This window comes from Leptonotus elevatus, chromosome 2, assembly GCF_054856555.1.
Source record: "Leptonotus elevatus isolate MCC_2025b chromosome 2, RoL_Lele_1.0, whole genome shotgun sequence".
In the NCBI taxonomy this organism is placed as follows: domain Eukaryota; kingdom Metazoa; phylum Chordata; class Actinopteri; order Syngnathiformes; family Syngnathidae; genus Leptonotus; species Leptonotus elevatus.
Window position 1 is genome coordinate 42,853,218 of NC_141240.1, and position 21,638 is coordinate 42,874,855.

At 45.0% G+C, this 21,638-nt stretch overlaps 1 protein-coding gene across 1 annotated transcript in view; it reads left to right on the plus strand.

Annotated features, from left to right (window-relative positions):
• Nucleotides 1-799: 799 nt before the first annotated feature.
• Nucleotides 800-21,638, plus strand: part of LOC147180120 (Krueppel-like factor 7) — a 42,472-nt gene continuing 21,633 nt past the window's right edge. The window contains exon 1 of the mRNA XM_086070336.1: nt 800-1,128. Coding sequence (XP_085926462.1) covers nt 1,027-1,128 — 102 coding nt within the window. The 5' untranslated portion in view covers nt 800-1,026. The remainder of the gene's footprint in view (nt 1,129-21,638) is intronic.

The window sequence follows — 21,638 nt, forward strand, 5'->3', positions numbered from 1 at the left end:
CATGACCGTGCTCAGAAAACAGGCGAACCGCGATCGGCCGTTACCCGAGCTACTGTGATGTCATCTTCAGTCGGCAGCAAGTGGCAAAATGGCTGCCCCGAAAACAGATCAAAACTGGTGAATTTTGCTGCTTAATTCAAATCACGATACCGTATTTAGACAAGTTGGGTGCATAGAACGTGTTGTACACAAATGTTTTGGATTGACATGAGAACACATTTTCTGTCAGTACGTTTTTTTAAATGACTTTTGAACCCAATTTGAATGTAGACAAAAAGCTGAAAATGTATATATTTTAAAACGGTGCTTACTAACCTCATTCAACAACTTGTATACACCTTACTGTACTTAACCTGGCGTTCTAACATCCAATAGGTTGCTATAAAGCAGGTGTAATGCAAAGCCTGACATCCTGTATCTCACACTAATGAAATATTTACTCTGTGAAACAATAGCGGCCGGTCCTGCCTGGACATGTTTACCCGTTGGCTTCTGCTCGCAAACTGGCCTCTCAGACCTTCTTCCAAATCTAATATAGCCATCCATAAATAGCGCGCCTATCCAGCCCATATCGGCGGTGAGTGACAAGCCCCCGGAGCCAATCGGGCTGGCCCAATCTGCTTAGCCCCTCCCCCCTCTCCACGCTCGACCGCCGCTTTAATGGCCGCTCGACCGCCCATTTACCTTACATGGACAAACAGGGGCGTGGATTGACACGCAAAGACACGCCTCTTCGTTTAGCCTCGCCCCTCCCCCTCCCTCGGCTTCCCATCACTGTCTATTTTGGCAATACGGATACACATGGAGCCTCCATCACCTCCTCCGCTCTCTTTTACGCACCGAGTCCGGTAATGCGCGCAGTGTTCGGTTCCCGATCGTCACCTTCTCACCAATCGATCCTCTTGTGGACTAATATGACAAACGTGCGCGTGTAGAGGCGTGACACGGCAAAAAAAAAAAAAGGAGGAGGCACATTTCCCGTGGACCATTTCTATCTTTTTTTTTTTCCCGAGCGCGAGTGTCAGCATGGACGTCCTGGCGAACCACAGCATATTTCAGGAACTCCAGCTCGTGCACGACACCGGCTATTTCTCCGCCATGCCTTCGCTGGAAGAGAACTGGCAGCAGGTAAGAGTCCAAATGACGCGGGGGCTGACGCGGGGGCTGACGCGGGGCACTTGTGCGCTCACCAAAGAGAGACGCTAACTTTTTCACACAACAAGTGCAGGATAAATCAGAAAAAGCTTCTTCTTCTTCTTATTATTATTATTATTATTTTTTGTTGCCTCAATCACTTATACAGTAGATGTGACACTTTTGCCAGAGCTGGATGCGATGCGGACGCACGCCGGCGCGTAATAAAGCTGTCAAGTGCGATTTTGGGGAAGATGAAGATGCGCAGGCCATCACCGAGACAGAATTGGTCGTGAATTATACATCCGCATTACCGAGTTGTGAAGCCCCCACACGAAGAGATGCGCGCCCCCCCCCCCCTCCGACATTTCCCTCAACAACCCCACCCGCCTCCTCCCCTCATCCATAATAGATTCCCTGACATGTCTGTCTTTGCATCTTTTAGATATAATGCCGAAATAAGTATTCCGGAAACATTCCAGAAACATCATCACGTGCTCGTCTTCTTCTTCTTCTTACTTCCTGAATTCAAGTTCAGTGGACGTGGTGGTTGGGGGGGGGGGGGGGGGTGAACACGTGGTCACATGTGGTGGTCGAGACGATTTGTGATCTTCTCACAATTGGAGCTTTATTCAAACATATCCTTGTTTTGGGTGAAATTGAAAACGCATGTTCAATACTACTAAAATCGTATTTATTTATTTATTTATTTATGTATTTATTCCAGCATCTGCACCACCTGCATTGCTGCTTGTGGTGCTGATGCTGACCACGCTCCATTTGACAGAGCAACCAACAGAGACGGAAAGAAGAAAGAAAAAAAAAAAATCGTGTATAACATAACATTGTTAAGCTTTCTTTGCTCCGTGCCTAAAAGGGGAAGGGGAAAAAAAAAAGAGTGGCAAGGGTGCGTGACGATGGATCCATTTGTTGTGGCCGAGCCGCCTAATTGGCATCCCGCTGTTCCCCGCCAGCCCATCTTTTTCCCAACAACAGCCTACCTCCGCTGTCAGTGCATTTTTTTTAAATGGCACTCCCGCATCTCCGAATCAATAGCGAATGCAAATGGCAGAGGGTGCGAGCGCTCTTATCTGGAGAGGCTGCAAATGTCAGCTTGCTTTGACTGGGGATGATCGCAATCCTTCATTTTGGGAGATGCAAGATGATGATTTATTCTGTGGCAGATTATTTGCTGCATCTTTAGCCACTTTTTGCCCCTTGGAATGTTTTTGCCTCATTGTCGTCGTCCCGCGAGCAGTTTCTTGTATCTTTTATTGCTAATGGAAATAAACTTGATTTTTCAGCCGCTGGCGTGATTCCAGCCGGCATTTAGAACATGATGTGTTTATGGGCTCTTGTGGTGAGACACGAGACCGACGTTATTGGACCTGAGCGGCGACCGTGTCCCATATCGGCGTCTGCGAGGCACGACTCGGACGCTAACGGGGGCGGCAGACGTGAGCAAAAAGTGTTTTCGTAGGTTCTTGAGATTTTTTGTGTTTGGAGCGAGCCGAGCCGAAACGTCTCGCGACCGAATCCCCCCCGCGTGGTGGATGATTCAGAGTTGGAACAAAATGGCTGCTGCTAAACTGGACTTTGTCGCGGTTTCTCCTCAGAGACGCACGACTCAACACCAGCAAAGGGGGCGTGTCCCAGCTGCAGTTTGAACATTTTCGGTTTTGTAAACTGCAATCCGCTTCGGCAGACCTTTGTCAGTATCTGTGGTGACTTTTCAGCAGATCGGTAACAGGACACCGCCAATGACTGCGCGTCATTGACCCCGCGACGCACTTCAAGCGCTCCAACACGTACACTTATTTGATCCATTATGACTTGAGCTCACTGACGCGCACGTGCAATCGCAACACCCGCGAAACAGCCCACATTTTGCTGCCGTGCATTATACACAAAAAAAAAAGAAGACTTTATTCGGTCCCAGTCTAAACAGAGTCAACTTTATACTAAAGTAAATTTTAGAGTAATATTTATATTTGGAAGAGAATAAAATCAAGAACTGGTCACCCAAGGGTTGAGGAATGAACTCACGACCTTCAACTACGACGACTCCAGCGACTCCCTGAGCCACGCAGCTCCTGCTGTGTGTTAGCATATAGCTCATGTCAGCTGGAATCTCTTTCTATAACTCCGAAAACCAAAAAGGATGTTTTTGGTCTCCTCTTTGAGATAAGTATATAGCATATGAGGGGAAAAAGCTCAGGTGCTAGTGTGGCAAGCTGAATTCATTCCTCAACCCTTGAGTGACTTTCATTTTTTTCCACTTCTTTCTTTTACTCTCTTCCGAGTGATTAGCCTACTCTAAAACCAAGTCTATTTGGTCCAACTCCAAATAGAGTCAAATTTACTCTACAGAGCTTCTTCTTTTTTTTTAAACACACTCAACAGTTGAGGAACAATCACAGAACCTTCAGCTTAGGAGCCAATCTAAGGACTGACTCATGCCACTACGGCTCTGTGTCGATGTATTGCAGGTGTCAGGTGGAACCCTCGCACCTTCATTTTTGGTCTCCTTTTGGACAAACCAGCAGTATGTTAACTAGCAATAACTCTGGCATAGCTCAAGTGGTAGAGTAGCTGTCTTCTATGCTTTTTGAATTTTACTCTCTTCCAAGTGTAAAGTTGATTCTGTTTAGAGTGGGACCAAATCGAGTCTTTTTTTAGAGTAACATTGACACGACAAAATCGGTGTCTGTATGTGGACATCCCTCCCTCCCGCCATGTGGGTGGAAGCGGCAGCGGAATGGCGGCCGGCGAGCGGAGGCGCTCTCATACATGTGCTCTCTCGCACGCACACTTGAGCGGCCGGGGCGAGGCGGGGGGGAGCCGGTGCAGGCACGGCGGTGGAAGAAGTTGCCGAGCGCGCACATTCGCCACCGCTGCGGGGTTTCGCATTTCAGTCGGGGCGGGCTCGAACCCCGAAGGACTGACGAGCCAGCGCAGACAGACAGACAGAAGATGAAGATGCAACGAGAGTCTGCAAAGTGTGAAAAGGGTGACCCGTCCTCCAGTGGGAAAGGAAAGCGGCAAAAATAGAAAAAGTGGCGTCTGCCATCCAAAACGACGGAATCCATACGTGTGAGCGCACGTCCGTCTGTGCGTCTCGCGACGTTATGTCATCCTCGCAGCTGACGCGATATCAGCCACCGCGCTTTCTTGCCTTTCGGATCCTTTCCCACTTCCGTCCTATAGAAATAGCTCAGTATGGATTTTCTAGCTGTTCTCGTACTCTTCCCTTCAATTTGGTTTTATTTTGCGCCAAAGTCGATTCAATCCATCAAAAAGGAATGTTTACGTGCTTTATGAGCAGGAAAAAGTGGTCCGGCTCATCTCATCGGTCTCGGAATCTTATCGCTCGCGTCGTAGTCAAGACCACACCCAGCGAAACCGAGACATTCTCGAAACGAGAGAGAATCGAGACCGAGACAAGGCCAAGAGACTGTACAGTAAAAGAGATATCTTTCATTTTGCTGCGTTGTTTTTTAAATAGTATCATGAAGCCAATCTCAAATCTAAGCAAATCTGTTGTTTCACTTCTACAAATGATGCAATCATTTTTTATTAAAACTGAATTGTCCCGCCAAGCCATTATAAATGTCATTTTACAAAGAAAGACAAAGACATGCGTTAATAACAACAATAATAATAAAATCCCCGTTTCTGTTGCATAAGAACCTCACAAGTAACGAATACCTGACGTCTTCATTGTTTCTTATTCTGATATCTTACTTTGGACAAGCTAGCTTGGCTGTAATATTAAGTCGGCGTTAGCGCTGAACGTTAGCAACAAACGATCAAGGGAAGAAAAGAGCTTATTTTCACTCATTGGGGTGTTTCTGATTTTATCTTTCCCAGTGTAGTTAATTTAACAGTGATTGATAAAAGTTGGATTGGATTCTGCGTTTCTCGCTGATCATCGTAGCACTGACCTGGTCTCGACTGGTCTTGATCAAAAATCCACAGTCTGCCCTCTTCAAGAGAAAGCATTCGATTCTGAAACCTTAAAAAGTGACCGATCTCGACAAATACTTTGTTTTCATCTAAAATGTTTTGAATTTTTAAGCAAATTTTGTGAAAATGCGCAAAATTTAGATGTTTCCCTCTGTTGTTCTTTTATGAATATTGAGAGGGGACTCCACCGCTGTAGGTGGCGCTATACACCATAGCGATGTGATCCACTAGTAATTTCAAAGAAGAAGAACAAGAAGCGACTGCGCCGTGCAATGACGTCAAATGCGTTTTTGTAATTGTTGATCAACTGTAGCGCTTTTTTTGCTGTTTATTTGCTTCTTTAATTCATTTCAAAAACGTTTTTGTTTTGTCATCCCCCCAAAACTTACTTCTGTTTTTCCATAGCCAAAATTCACATTTTCCACTTTTCGATACGCTTCAAAATCTCCCCCCTCCAAGCGTAAAAACTTTCCGGGTCTTTTTTTCGAATTTTTTGCGTTTCCATTCAGTTTTATTTTCACATTTCTTGAAAATTCGAATAAAAATGAGTGGATGGAAACCATACGATTGAGTTCAACATTGATTTCATGTTGAATTCCTTGCGCCAGTCAGTCAAATGAATGAGCTTCTTGTTTTCCCAAACATCCTTTAAAGTCGAGTCATCTTTATTTACTTTCAAACAAGTATTCGGATCCTCGTGACCTCGTGACGGCTTAATATGGCCGACGTCCGCCTCGAGCCAAACGGCAGTCAGGAGATCTCGGTCACGTCCAATCTATCGGACACGGCCCGGCCCGGCCCGTGAAAGGCGGCCTTTGTGTAATCCGGCCCACAAGGTTGTTCCTCAAAATAACGTCTGATTACGCGGGTAAAAAAATGGCCACCAGCAAATGAAAATGAGCCGACAAACGAGGCGTAACTGTTGCGACTCTATTTGGAGCTGCGGTTAACAAGACGAGCCGTTTTGGTATTTGTTCATATTGCGCCTCGCCTCGCTCAGGTTTATCGCTCGCCGCTCGCCGTGCGCGCACGCAGCTTGTTGTAATGAGAAGTGGAAGCGACCCCCTGACCTCGTAACATCCATTCATGCTACGAGAGCGCTTTGGCGAACTCCGCCATTTCCGTCTCATCCTTCAGGCCGCTGAGAGGCGAACGCCGGCGATGGGCGCCTGCGACTGCTTTACGGCCGCTGATGAAAAGCCGGCGAGCGTTGATGAAAGCGAGTGCGGCGGTGGATGTATTCATTTGCCTGACACGCTGCTGCCTGGCCTGTCGGGGGAGGGGGGGGGAGGGGGGCGGGGCATGGAGTGCTGTGGACAAGCACATCTTTATGTATAGCTTTCCCAAACGCTCTGCCGCTCCGGGTTTGATTAACAACCAGCAGAAAAGTCAGCTGTCGTTTTTGTCGCCTCAAACTCGCACGCGGCTTGGAAATGACTTTGACATCATTTCAGCTCAATATGGAGACGCTCGTCACGGCAACCTTACACCGATCAGACGTGCTCGGCTTGTCACGGAGATAGAAAAAAAAAAACGTCTCCGTCCACGCCGCTTGATGTTTCATAGACATTTCTGCCCACATGAAAGCACGTTCGCAGGCTGTCACATGGCGACAAAAAGAACGCTTGTGGCGCGACGAGCCCGACTGTTTTAGCGTTTTGAGTTCATCAAAAGCCAACACAAAAAAGCCACAACAGCTCCCTGCAAAACTGGAGCAATTTTGGGGAATATCACACTCGAATCGAAAGTTAACAAAAACAAGGGGATGATTTCAATGAACTTACATACGAATATAAACACACTGCGACATAATACAGGTTAAGAATCACCGGCCGAGAGGGAGTGCAAAGTTTATATTTGAGCATTGATTCGACACATTCTAAACTAACGAACGCTCGAGCCTTGTTTAAAAAAAAAACACTTTTTTTTTTTTCTTCCTTTCTTTTAAGAGCTCAGTATTGTTCATTCGGAAATGTCATCATCATTGCTCTTTTATTATTATTATTTTTTTTATATATATATTTTTTTATATATATATATTTTTTGTGTGTGTGTGTGTGGGTGAGTATGTGTACGTGCGTGCGTGCGTGCGTGCGTGCGTGCGTGTATTTGTTAGCTCACCAGAAAACCTATTAGAAAAAATCTCATACCGTTCACCTAAACCGAAAAAACCCCATCTTAACGCTGTGAAAAGAACGATTCAAAGCAATCGTGACAAAAAAAGACAATGAGGTCATAGAGAAATTCATATTGATTATTCTGTTATACATGTCATGATATCAGCATCCGGAGAATCGGTTGTGCACTTTTGTAGACGTCAGCGGCGCATCGGCCAGTAATGAACTTCGGAGGCATTCGGAATTGGGTACGATTAATGACAACGCAGGTTCAATATGGCGACGCAGTTGATGGCATTCCCTTTTAAAAGTGTTTGAAAAAGAAACGAACCTCTGGCCATGTGAACAGGATGTTGAGGCATTTTGTGGCCACACCTGGCACGGCGCTCCGTCCCATCTCGCTGCCGACCTGTTGCTAGGCAGCTTTGGGAAGCGGCGCCAACAGAAAAGGACTCTGCCTGTTTGCTTCTTTTCCATACGGGAGACTAATCCCCCTCCCGGGGGAGCGCGAGACGCCCACAAAACAGCCATCCAGCCACGGGGAGGAAAAAGATGCAGGGCCGAGAGAGACAAGGGCAATTTGACTGAGTAAACACCGCCGCTTGTTGTCATGCGAGCCGCTCATCAATCACGGCCTTTAGCCCGCCGCCCGCGCCCGCGCCCGCGCCGCGGACGGCGGCAAGGACGCGCCGTCGAGCCGCCACTTGTTTATAAAACGCGGGGACTCTTGGGGGGATGCATATGCTTTTTAGATTTGCTTGAGATGAGATCGCACCCGGAGCCAAGGTTGCGACCGGGCAGCGCAACGCCAGCTTTTTTAATGTGATGTAAGACACTTTGCATGCTCGCGCCGCGTCGTGCGAACCCGAGGTACTTTTTTCAGCGGATTCACATTTTGCTCATATTTATCATCTGACGATCATTTTTAACACGAGCCTGAAGCGAAGGTGGCGATGCGGCGTGCACTGAAAAACACATTTGGAAAGATCTTACATAGAAAAATGTATTCGCTTCCACATGTTAAAAAAAAAAAAAAGGTTGGATTCAACCTGAAATTGGGATTGTCGGACATGTTGGGGCGCGACGTGCGCTGTTATTTTATTCTTTTTTATTTTTTTTATTTTTTTATTTTTTATTTATTTATTTATTTTTTTATTTATTTTTTTATTTTATTTTTTTATTTTTTCTTTTTTTTTCTTTTCTTAAGAGCTCAGTATTGTTCATTCGGAAATGTCATCATCATTGCTCTTATTTTTTTTTTTTAATATATATATATATATATATACATATATATATATATATATATACATACATACATATATATATTTTTTTTTTTTGTGTGTGTGGGTGAGTATGTGTATGTGCGTGCGTGCGTGCGTGCGTGCGTGCGTGCGTGCGTGCGTGCGTGTGTGTATTTGTTAGCTCACCAGAAAACCTATTGAAAAAAATCTCATACCGTTCACCTAAACCGAACACCAGGAGACCCGAGGGGACCGAAGAAAACCAAGGAAGGTGAAATCCAGCACCGACCAGACACCCCCCACCAGAACTCCTCCCCAGCCCAAGAAACATCCAGACCCCAACAAATCCAAAAAACATGTTATTTTATTCTGACGTTTAGCCTTGGTGCGAGGAAAAGAAGGTCGTATAAGTGTCAAATTCGAATGACGGTTGGCCCGGCGAGTAAGTGGCCTCCAGTGATTTAATGAGACCTGTGGGAGGAGCCATTAATCAGCATGACGTTGAACATGTTTTCCGTATTGTTCTCGCATAATGTGAGCACGTGTCGAAAATGGAAGGTCCGCCGCGCGCCGAGCGACGCCAACGAACGCCACCGAGATGTCGCGCCCGACGAGATTTCAGGAATGGCCGACCGTCAGCTGCACTTTTTCTGACCTCGCAATGTTGCTGCTGCAAAGGTCGTTCCGTGGCTGCCGTATCACGAGTGTTCACAGCAAAAATGACTTTCATGGATAAGACCGTATATCAATACAATCAATGGGTTTTTTTTTTTGATTCAAGTCATCATTTTTTTTCTTTCTTTGCTTTAGCGTAGTGAACTCAATTCAACTCAATAATAATAATTCATCAAAAAAAAAAAAAAAAGGATTCCATGTGTTTATTGAAGTTTACTATCAAACCAAACATTTTGTGTACCGCATAACTTTGCTTTCCATAAGTCTGTTTAGCTAAATGCTAACAATCAATAGAAAACTCCATTGACATGCTAACACTTCATATCGGTCGTCACAAATAGGTCCCATGTTGACACACTGAACTTTTGCCAAGCAAGTAATTCAAGCGCCAAACAGTCAGAATAGTTCATAAGGGAAAATTATTAAAAATTATCAAAATAATTTAGTAGTAAATTAATTTAATGATTTAATTTTTTTAATTTACAGATAAAGACAAGTTTCCCTGAATCAGTATGCCAAAATCAATCAATCTATTAGTAAATAAACAGAGATAAAAAATAAAAATAAAAAACTTGAATCAGAATAAACACATTTTCTTTATAATTTGGGGGCTGGAATCGTTGAATTGAATTTCCGTTCATTTCAATTTGTGAACGTTTCAGGTTACAAACAAGCTCACGCAACCAAATTCCGTTTGGAACGGGAAGTTCCGCTGTACTCGACATAGTCACGCGTCAACGGACTCTTTTTTCCGGGTCCGAGATGGAGACGGGATTTCGTTCCCAATTGTCCCATTTCATCGGATGATGTACGACACGCCTGCCATTCCGTGACTCTCCAGTTTCTCACTCAGGTCTCCGTCGCACTTGTTGTTGGAACGTCTCAAGTTCTTTTTCTCTCCAAAGTCATCCAAGCGTGGCAACGCTTCCCGCACAAATACGCACGCACGTGCCCGCACGCTACGTGTGCGTATTTGCTAACACGTTATAACAACAGACCAGAAGCTCCTCCCAGGCGTGCGCGCGGCGAGACGGCACATCCTCTTGCTCTTTAGTTTACCACTATTGCGTCCCAGATATGATTTCGTTGTAAAATGATGCCAATTAGTAAATCCAGTTGCCTGTGGCCGCGGTCCGGCGCCGTCTCCGGCGCCGTCTCCGTCTCCGTTCCGCCGGGGAAAGTTATTTGGGTCGGCTGCTATTTTCAGACCGTGATGTTGCCAGGAATACTTCAGGGACCAGCCACTGTTTTATAAGAGAGCACATCAATAATTTTCACTGCTGTGTATGTGCGTGCGTGCGTGCGTGCGTGCGTGTGCGTGCGCGTAAGCAAGGCACAGCCACAAGCAAGCGTCACGGTACGAGTTTATTGGGTTCATGCGCGTGTGTGTGTGCGTGCACAGCAATAAGAGAAGCGTTTGCCTTTGAATATTCTGACTCGCAGGTGGTGTCGCGTGTCCGTGTTACGACGCACGGAAACATGCGCCGCAGTTGCCTGCAAAGGTCAAAGGTCAAGCTCCAGCTCATCCAGCCGGTCTTTTGTTGTGGCGCTCCGGGGGGGGGGGGGGGGGGGGGGGTGAAATTGGGATACGCGGCGTTCAGACTGCGGCAGCGGAGCGGAGGGGTGAGCGGGTTCAGCCCACTTCCGCCCCTCCGTGAGCAAACATCCACTCGCTCGCCACTCTTGGCGGCGAGCCCGGTGGCGAGGAAGATGCCTTTCAATATTTTAAGAAGCTCGGGCTTATCTTCCCCACTCGGGTTTGCCTTAAAAGCGTTGCCGTGGGAATCGCGACTCACCTGCTCGCGCAGCCGCGCGTAACGTCATCGTGTCGCGAAGACGTCTTTTTTTTTTTTTTGCGTAGCTGCGAATGATTGCTGTTGTACGGATTCGTCAACTTTGAGCGCCATTTTGAACTTTTACTGTCGACCGACAAAGCGGAAGGAGAGCTCGGAATGGTCGTAGACAAGCGGGATGATTACAGAATGACGTTACCTTGCTGTCCCGGGTGCAAGCACGCCGACCAAGAGGATTTTTTTCCCCCTCGGTCTGAAATCAATCTTCTTATTTCTTATACATTTTTGTGTAAATTCAGTGTATGACCTGTCAATTGTCACCGGATGTTTATCAACGATAAGCAAACTGATCCATCGCACCTTCATTCATTTACACGCGGCAATTTCTTCCAAAAATGCTGATAAACATTGAACGTACTTTTTGCCCACCCTGATATCGAACGCATCACAGCATTGCCTCCTCTTACAATTGAGTACAAATCGTTATGAGCGGCGACTCGGCGCCATCAAATCGACTTTGTTTACATGAGTGCCGACTTTGAAGTTGTGTAGTGTTGTCACTCTCTTTTTTTTTTTTTTTTTTTTTTTTTCTTTCTTCTTTTTTTTTTAAGAGCTCAGTATTGTTCATTCGGAAATGTCATCATCATTGCTCTTCTTTTTTTTTTTCTTTTTTTTTTTAAATATATATATATATATATATATATACACATATATACATACATATATACATATATATATACATACATACATACATATATATATTTTTTTTGTGTGTGTGGGTGAGTATGTGTATGTGCGTGCGTGCGTGCGTGCGTGCGTGCGTGTATTTGTTAGCTCACCAGAAAACCTATTAGAAAAAAAATCTCATACCGTTCACCTAAATCGAACACCAGGAGACCCGAGGGGACCGAAGAAAACCAAGGAAGGTGTTGTCACTCTCGATGATTTGGACAACTTAAAAAAAAAAAAAAAATGGCTTTAAACAATTACTCGATTGCTAAAATAGTTGTCGATTCACTCGTCGATTAATCGAAGCATTTTGACAGCTCTGAAGTGCTCACAACTTCTCCGAGCTGAGCCCCCTTGCGGCTTTTGGCGCATCCTGTTGTTTTTCGAGAGAGTTTTGGCACACCAACGACGACGGCAGGCTGAATTCCGCACAAATGTTCCCGCGGGGGAAGCACTCAAAATGCTTCCCTAATTCCGCACGTGTGAACGAACCTTATCGGCGGCGGCGGCGGCACAGTTGCGGTCGGGACGCGATTGTGCTAGCGGGCGGCCTTTTCTGATGCCGGCTTTTTTCCGCTTCACCGTCCCCTTTATCTGTCGGCCCCGTTATTGTCGAGCCGCCTTCCCGCTCGCGCCGCGCTTTTGTTTGGCCGTCCGTGCCTTTCGCGGCCGAGGACTCGCTCTTTGCACCCGCCATTGTGTGCGCTAATGAAGATTAGCCAGTCTGCCTCGCACAATGGGGGGTCCCCCACATCCGGACCCCCCCAAATCCCAGCGCAAGCTGTAAAAAGCGCCGTTGTCGCCGACCTCCCCTGCAAGCATGTTGGCGGAAAAAAATGGCGGAAATGTCTTGTGATTAGATTAGGACGGTTTTGACAGCTAAGAGCGGCTACTTGGCCGACGCAACGCTGATAAACAACAGCTCACCCAAATCCATTTAAAGAGACTCCTTGGCACTCTCGTCGCTGGGATTACACCCCTCGAACCCCACCCCCGACCCCCCCCCCCCCCCCCCGCCTTGGCCTCCATCCTCGTTGCCTCTCTCCTCTCCGCTGCATCTTCATCCTCCCTCTCCGTCGCTCCTCTTCTGTCTTGAGCTGTCGATCCTCTTACACACTCGCTTGTCAAATCGTCGTTCTTAGCGCGAGAACAAAAAGACGTTTTCCGCTCTTTGTCACGCACCTTTCAGAGAGATCGGCTTCGGTCTTTAAGTGCTGTGCACTTGCTGCACCCCGGGCCGAGCCCGCCCGAAACGCTGCGTGCTTCTCAAGGTTAGCGGAACCTCAAGCGCTCGGTCGGTTTACATGTCATGCGGGAGACGGATTCGGTTTCTTTGAAAATGCTCGGGAACGTTTGACGCAGCTTTTTTTTCAAACCAGACGCCAGAACAAGTACTTCAACTTAATCCATTTTATTGTGTGTACGGCACAACAAGGAATCGACCAATTATCGGCCGGGCCGATTATCGGTGCCGATACTTGTCATTTTGACCAATTTCGGCATCGGCCGCTTTATGGATCTCAAGGCGCTAATCATGCTGGCGTCTCATTGCTTGCGAATGATCCGAATTTTGATCATGATCGGACACTTTTTCACTGTCTGCGAAGATCTTTTGAAACCATTTACGATCCCTGATGAAAACACAAAATGAGCGACATTTGCATGCATTTTTGCAATTGTTCATTTTGTATTTATTTAGTTTGTCTCTGTGTGCCCTGCGATTGGCTGGCAAGCAGTTCAGCAAGCAGCTGGGATAGGCTCCAGCACCCCCATTTAAATTTCCACTTGACTTTATCAAAGATTATGCTAACACTCCCTATTTTTTTTATTTAAAAAAATGAACAATTTTGTTAAAATTAAGAAATGATGTATGATAAATTTTTGGAAAACATCTCCAGTAGAAAACTTTAGGTCGCATTTTACTTGTTTCGTTTTTCATTTAGTTTGGTGATGACCCAGGAAGCTCCCTTCTATTCTTTATATAATTAAAATAAAATACAAAAAACCTTTACAAACACGCTTAAATTTCAACAAAGTTTTTTATTTAATTTTGTGGCTAATATTTTCTCGATTACCGCAAATAAATATCGGCTTGTAATATCGGTTATTGGCTTCCTTGACGACTAACAATTGGCATCGGCCCTGAAAAACATACATGGGTCAACTTATACTTGGCACAAAACACGTATCGTAGTTGCCGTAAATTTTATGTCATTTTAAGGAAAACGCTTTATCGGGATAGATATACAGTAAGTCTTTCTTTAACCCTGGGGAACCCGCGGGGTCAAATTTGGCCCCTATAAATTCTGCTACTCAAATAACAAAGACCTTTTTTTTACAAATTTAACTTCAAAAGCCCAGAGTGCCACTTCTGACCCCTGCATGGGGTCATCGAGTGGATGAATATTGCACTTACATGAGCCAGCGGTGGTGACAAGATGGCGGCAACATGGCAATTTTGTTGAGCTGGAACTCAATCCAAACAAAACCATCTTCTCAGCAAACCATCAGATGGTAAAATTGCGTTTTTTTTTGTTAATCTATTTCATATCATGTTGCAGAATGCCTTGGAGTATGTTTTATATATTTATTTTGATAAATTAGCAACTCTGAGCTAGTTAAAAAAAAAAGGGTTAAAATTGAAAAAACATATATTTTGGTGTTCAGTGAACTTATAACAGTCATTTAATGTATAATTCATAATTTTCCAAAGAAGAAAAGGGTTCTTGGGTTCTCCAGGGTTAAAATGATCTCTCATTGTTTTGGGGCAAATGTTACGTATCAAAAGTACTTGCATGAGTCGCGAGCTGGCGTATCGTACCGATTAATGACGACTCGTGTTTTTGTTTTTTTTCGCGCTCAACCGCCATCAGCAAATTGTGATTTAGCAAGCGTCGACGCGCGTTATCCGAAAGCAGCGCAAGACTTTGACGGAAGGACCCGACGCCAGCACTGATTATCACCGGCGAGCTAATGTCTCCTGATAAGGCCGCGTGTGTAATTAAGCCCTTTTCGCCACCTTATCTGTAGCGAGGTGAGGCGCCATTGCCGGCACAGATGGCGCCGTCGGCCCATCAGGAAAATCTCGCTATCTTGGACTCCAAACTGCAGCGTAATGTCGGGAGATCTTTCACGCCTCGCTCGCCCTCCCTTCCTCTTCTTCCTCGACAGCTTCCTCTCTCTCTCCCCTGCAGCTCGCTTCTCTTTGTGTCTCTCCTCATTTTTTTTTTCTCGCTCCTGAGCCCCAACAAGATCCCTCCTGGCCAAACTGCGCACCCCCTGCCAGGAAGTCTGTTGAGAATGGCGGCTAATGCGAAGGGCGCTCAGGTTGGGGAAAATGAAGCGTGGCCACCCTCGGAGGCCTGCGGGGCTGCTTTGCCGCGATGGCGCCGCGTTGCTCCCTGAGGAGGCTGCAGCTTGCAGGGGGCGCACGGCCAGGAGCCTAAAGGGGAGCTTAGTGGGGGAGGAAGGGGGGTGGGTGGGGTTCGAGGGGGAGTTCTTTTCGGGTTGTGTGTGCATGCAGGTGGGGGTGCGCCGTTTAAGTATTGCTCAGTCAAGCTATAGATTACAGTCTGTCTGCGACGACTGCCAACGCTGATGAGCTCCACGCCGGCATCGTTCGCTATCGATTAGTCACTGCAATGCAAACACGCACACACACGCACGCGCACACACGAAGCACGATGGCGAGATGGTCAGCGCCCGGGGGCTGCAGGTCATTTAGCTGTCACCTCAAAGTGATGGCTCGGCCCAAGATCAATGGGAGGCCTGTAGCGCCTCGTCAGGATGAGACGCACGCAGCGGGACTCGGCATCAAAAAGAATACCAAAGTTCCGTTGACCCCCGACTTCGTAAATAAATAAAAAGCAAGTGCTCAAATGTAACAGACGCTCTTTTTTTCACTCCATTTTTCCTCATTTCATTCCTCACAAAGTACATCGAGATAAAGATAGCAAGAAACAATAGCTCTGTTACACAAAGTAAAGGATTCCCGGGATAATAAATCAATACAAAACATATCATCTGTCAAAAAATGGGGTTTCCAATTTTTTAAGCGAATTTCCTGAAAATGCGCAAAACGGACCTGCGACTTCTGTTCTTCTTTTGCCAATATTGAGAGGGGACTCCGCCGCTGTAGGTGGCGCTATACACCATAGAGATGTGTGTCATTTAAAAGAAGAAGAAGAAGACCAGGAAGCAATCGTATAAGTTTGTGTTTGCACACAAAAAAAAAAAAAAAAAATATATATATATATATATATGTATGTATATATATGTATGTATATATATATATATATATATATATATATATATATATGTATTAAAAAAAAAAATAATAATAAAAAAGAGCAATGATGATGACATTTCCGAATGAACAATACTGAGCTCTTAAGAAAAGTGTTTGTAATTCTTGATCAACCGTAACATTTCTTTGCTGTTTTCCATTGAAAATTGCACGAATATTCGCTTCTTTAATTAATTCAGAAAAGATTCCTGTTTGGTCGTCCCCCCCAAACATCCTTTTTTTTATGGTCCGACATTGCTTTGTGACTACAAACGTACGCGTGACGTAATAACCGGTCAAAATGTGCGACGCGTGTCCGGTCTTATTTCGCAAAAGCCGTTTCCATCAGCAAAACTCGCATTTTCCTTTTTTCGATACGCTACAAAATCCAACTCCTCCAAGCGTTAAAACTTTAGTGCGAATTTTAGCCCCTTTTTCAAATTTGTAGCGTTTTATTTGAGCATTTTGAGAAAATTCAAATAAAAATGGCTGGATGGAAACCCCACTAATATTGATATTGCAAAAAAAGCCAATCAATTGAGGGATCCAACAAATCCATCATTTCTTCAGTTAAATTTTTGGAAATGTTATGAATTGGTAGATTACAGCATTCTGAAAATGATGCTAAAAGCGCACAAAACGTTGCCATTCAATATTCAAAAGAGATTTGAAAAAAAGAGAAAGCAAGTATAAGTTGAAAGGAACGCAGATCTTTAAAAAAAAAAAAACAAGATTTAGGACCAGACTGATGGAGCGTTCGTTGTGTTTCAGTAAAAAAGATAAAAGAATCATCTTATGGAACAATCTTAATAAAAAAAATCAAACATTTAAATGAATGACTAAATCCATCTTATTAAAGAAATATGAATAAGATTAAGTTGAACCATTATGCCATTTTTGTTGTGACGAATGTCAGAAATCAAATTGTAAACCGAATACAGACGTGACTGAGACGAGCGTCACAATTGTATTTATTTATTTTTATTTTTATTTTTATTACTTGACCTTGTAACTGAACTCTGGGGAGAAACGGGGCAGAGAAAATATACTTTTCTTCTTTCTTCTATTGTTTTCTATTGTCTTTTTTTTGCTTTTACAAATGAATGAAATAAATGATTGATTGCTGCTGTCTGTGGACGTCACTCGGCTTCGTCCGTCTGTCCGTCCGTCCGTCCGTCCGTCCTTCCTTTCCTCAGTCTCTCCTTTGGTCTCTTGAGGTCTCCCTGATTTGTTGGAATTTCGATGTTTCTGGGGTCGGGGAAGAACTCTGGTTGGTGGCCCGGTGGGTGGTGTCTGGTCGGTGCCGGATTTCACTTTCCTTTGTTTTCTTTGGTCCTTCCTCGGGTCTCCTGACGGCGGTGTTCGGTTTAGGTGAACGGTACGGGATTTTTTTCAATAGGTTTTTGGTGAACTAACGAATACACACACACTCGCACGCACGCACACACGCAGATACACATACTCACCCACATACAAAATAAAATAAATAAATAAAAATAAAATAAAAAAAAGATGACATTACCGAATGAACAATACTGAGCTCTTAAAAAAAAAAAAAATGATTGAAATGAAAATGAATGGAATTTTTGGGGGGAAAACCTTCACAAGCTCGATGCCACGAGTCGACAGCAAAGCAAATTGACTTGCATCCAAAATGACTCCAGAGCGCAGTTTGTTTTTTAAATATTTTATCGATCTGTGACTTGCCATTAACAGGATGTCGCTTGTTATGCTAAATAATGCACAATCGATGTGTCTAAGAATTTACATCAGGAGGAGAAGAAGAAAAAAAATCCATATTACTCAGCAATAGTGCAGCCTCTAAAAGGACAAAGCAGATGAATTGGTTCCTCCTCACATCCCATGTCTTTGCATTTATAACACTTTTTTTTTTTTTTATATTATTCATAACACCTTGTCTCTATCACGGCATCTGTAAAAACTAAGCATGCTCAAATTAATGAGCCATATCCATCCCATTACATTTATCTGTTTAGTGGTGTTTTGGGTGCTCCTTTAGGGTATTACGCACGCTCCTCTGTTCATATTTAAACCCGGGCTTTTTATTAGCGGCGTAGCGGGGAGCTAACAGTTGGGGAGGCAGCCTGCGCTTTGATGGCAGTGGCAGGCTGGTGGAGGGAGGCAACGGGGGGGGGGGGGGGGGGGGGGGGCAACGGTGGAGAGGGCGTCAGCTGCCAGGCCCAGGGCCCCGCAAACCAGGGGAGGCTAAGGCTAAGGCTAAGGCTAAGGCTAAGGCTAAGGCTAAAGCTAAGGCTGAGGCTAAGCTAAGCTAAGGCTAAGGCTAAGGCTGAGGCTAAGGCTAAGGCTAAGGCTAAGGCTAAGGCTAAGGCTAAGGCTAAGGCTGAGGCTGAGGCTGAGGCTGAGGCTGAGGCTGAGGCTAGGCTAAGGCTAAGGCTAAGGCTAAGGCTAAGGCTAAGGCTAAGGCTAAGGCTGAGGCTGAGGCAGGCTGTCGGCTTTTGTCACACCTGCTGTATTTAAAACTGGACTTGTGTTCCTACAATCTGCCACTGGCTCCTTTTTAATGACTTCTCAAGCATTTGGGGAATTTATTTGTTTAAAAAAAGCATTGCTCAAAATGAAGCTAAAGGGGCTCGTAAAGAAGATTAAATGCTATAAGCTATGCTAATCTATGTAAAGAAAGCCTTGCGCAAATAGGCGCCATTACTCGGCACTCTACACTCATTAAAATAGATGAATGAGCACGAAGGCTGAGAAATGCCTTTTTAATTGTCCTTTTGTACAGAAAATACTTGCTCCATCATGTCGGTTTTTTTTTTTTCGTTTTTTTTTTTTTCATAATCAAGGTGCAGCAAACTCGCGCAAACTTGCAAGTCGGGGGCTGCCAAGTGATGCGCGGCAGAGATCACTTAAGCTGGTCAACCTGCAGATGAAACACAAAGCAGCTTACAGTGTTGGTACAAACAGAGTAACAAAGCAAATTGGTTTCTGTCTGCGCGATACAGAATGGAAAGAAAAAAGGGGGCGTGGCTGAGTTCATCGCAGCCAAAATAACGTCGGTTCAGACAAATCACTGTTCAGCATTTGCGCCTCAAAGTAAATTGTGCATTTTCGCAACTCGCGGCATGAAGGTGAATCTGGTTTACTTTATTTTCCAAGGACTACAAACAATTCGTATCGTATTTATTTCATGTATATGTGGTGTTGTCAAGTCAACTGCTTGCCTGACGTTCGAGCACGCATTTGCGTTGTTTTCAAAATGCTGCCCGTATGAAAACATTCGTCCATTTTCTATACGTCGTGAGTAAATGCAGCTGATCACAATTGACTGCACGAGCCAATCAGAAGCAAAGAAGAAGAAGAGAAAAATGTTCACATTTTTACTGCGTTGCACACATGCTGTAAAATCCAGTGAATGGAGTTTATTTTAATTTTATTTTTTTTTATTACACAGCGGTCTCAATAAGTAACAGTACCGACCGAGGCTGTACGGAGAGGTTGTAAAAATATCACTGATTTATAGCACATTTCATACACAATATAACTCGCTCTTCTTCACATACTGCAATTAATTAAAACTACATGTAAAAGCAGTTACAAGAAGAGTAAAGTGTTTCAAAGGCAAACTGAAGAAATTTAAAAAATTGCTTTAAAAATTACAAAAAAAATCATAACCATCATAAAATTTTCACAAACAGGATTTTAAAAATACTTTGGTGACCTTCATCATAGTTACGTGAAAAAGAGCATAACATTATTTGCACTTCATTGGCATGTTTTGAATCATAATTCATTCATATTATCCATTTCATTTTTATTTTGGGGGAGGGGGGGGGGGTCGTGTTCTACACAGGTCCATTTTATACATGGGATTTTACAGTCCATTTTCGCCACACAGAGCGGAGTCTACGCAGAGTTGGTTTTTAACCTGCAGTCAAAACATGGCTGGCCACGTGACCTTTCACCCACATAGCTCGCATTTGTTTATTCGATATTTGCCAAAAGCGTCAATCATTTTTGTGCGAATGCGTTTTTTAAGACACGGTCTACCTACCGCGTCACGGCATTGCCACAAATGCGCCGTCAGTGGCTGGCAGCGGCCGGAATAGCCGGCGGATTGTCTCGCCTCATCCTGGCCCACAAAAAAAGGAATCATCCCAAAAAGCCCATTAGCAAAATGGAACTTGGCTTTGTGCACACCCGATAAATGTCGCCACTCCAGACAGGCCCTTCGCCAAATAGTCTCTCTCTCTCTCTCTCTCTCTCTCTCTCTCTCTCTCTCTCTCTCTCTCTCTCTCTCTCTCTCTCTCTCTCTCTCTCTCTCTCTCTCTCTCTCTCTCTCTCTCTCTCTCTCTCTCTCTCTCTCTCTCTCGCTCTCGCTCTCGCTCTCGCTCTCTCACTCTCTCTCTCTCTCACTCTCTCTCCACTCTCTCTCACTCCCTCTCTCTCTCTCTCTCTCTCTCTCTCTAATATATATATATATCTCTCTCGCTCTCTCTCTCTCTCTCTATCTCTCTCGCTCGCTCTCTCTCTCTCTTTCTCTCTCTCGCTCTCTCTCCTCTCTCTCTCCTTCTCCCTCTCCCTCTCCCTCTCTCTCTCTCTCTCGCTCTCTCTCTCTCGCTCTCTCTCTCTCTCTCCCCTCTCTCTCTCTCTCTCTCCCTCTCTCTCTCTCTCTCTTTCTCCTCTCTCTCTCTCGCTCATCTCCTCTTGCTCTCTCTCTCTCTCCCTCTCTCTCTCTCTCTCTCTCTCTCCTCCTCTCTCTCTCTCGCTCTCTCTCTTGCTCTCTCTCTCTCACTCTCTCTCCCTCTCTCTCTCTCTCTCTCTCTCTCACTCTCTCTCCCTCTCTCTCTCTCTCTCTCTCTCTCTCTCTCACTCTCTCTCCCTCTCTCTCTCTCTCTCTCACTCTCTCTCCCTCTCCTCTCTCTCTCTCTCTCTCTCTCTCTCTCTCTCTCTCTCTCTCACATGCACACCATATCAGGCAAAGAGATTTGTTTTATGCATGAGCGTACAGTGGGTGTTCTCGCCAAAAAACACAAGCGCTGAATAATTACACTCAGGGCAGCATAATTATGCTTCTCATACGCAGACGAGGAGGCAGCAGCCGCGCGGCGCGGCCATAAACGCGCACACACGAGCTGCTGATCAACTACGTGACCTTCTCTCAAACAATGTTAATGTCAGCACCTGGGGGACACGAGACGGAGTGGGGGGGCGGGGGGGGGGGGGTGGTACCCGCCTGATGGAGTGACAGGCAAAAAAGAAGTGTGCAAATCCAGCGTGGCGGTCGGTCACAACTCACACATAAACTCAACCAAAATATAAACGCAAGGCTTTTGTTTTTGCTCCCATTTTTCATGAAATGAACTCCAAGATCTAAAACTCTTTCCATACACCAAATATCACCATTTTTTCTCAAACTTCCCCTTTCCCACCTCACAGGTGTGCCATGTCAAGATGCTGATTAGACACCAAGATTAGTGCACAGGTGTGCCTTAGACTGCCCACAGCAAAAGGGCACTCTGAAAGGTGCGGTTTTGTTTTATTGGGTCCCCAGAACCCCCCGATAAAACAAAAGTGCACCTTTCAGAGTGGCCTTTCGTTGTGGGGCAGGAATGGGGATGTGGATCTGCTTGCTAATCGTAGGTAGCTAACAAATCACACTTGTGGCTTGACTTGTACTTATTTTATGTTTTATTGTAATAAAGTTGAGTGCGTAGAA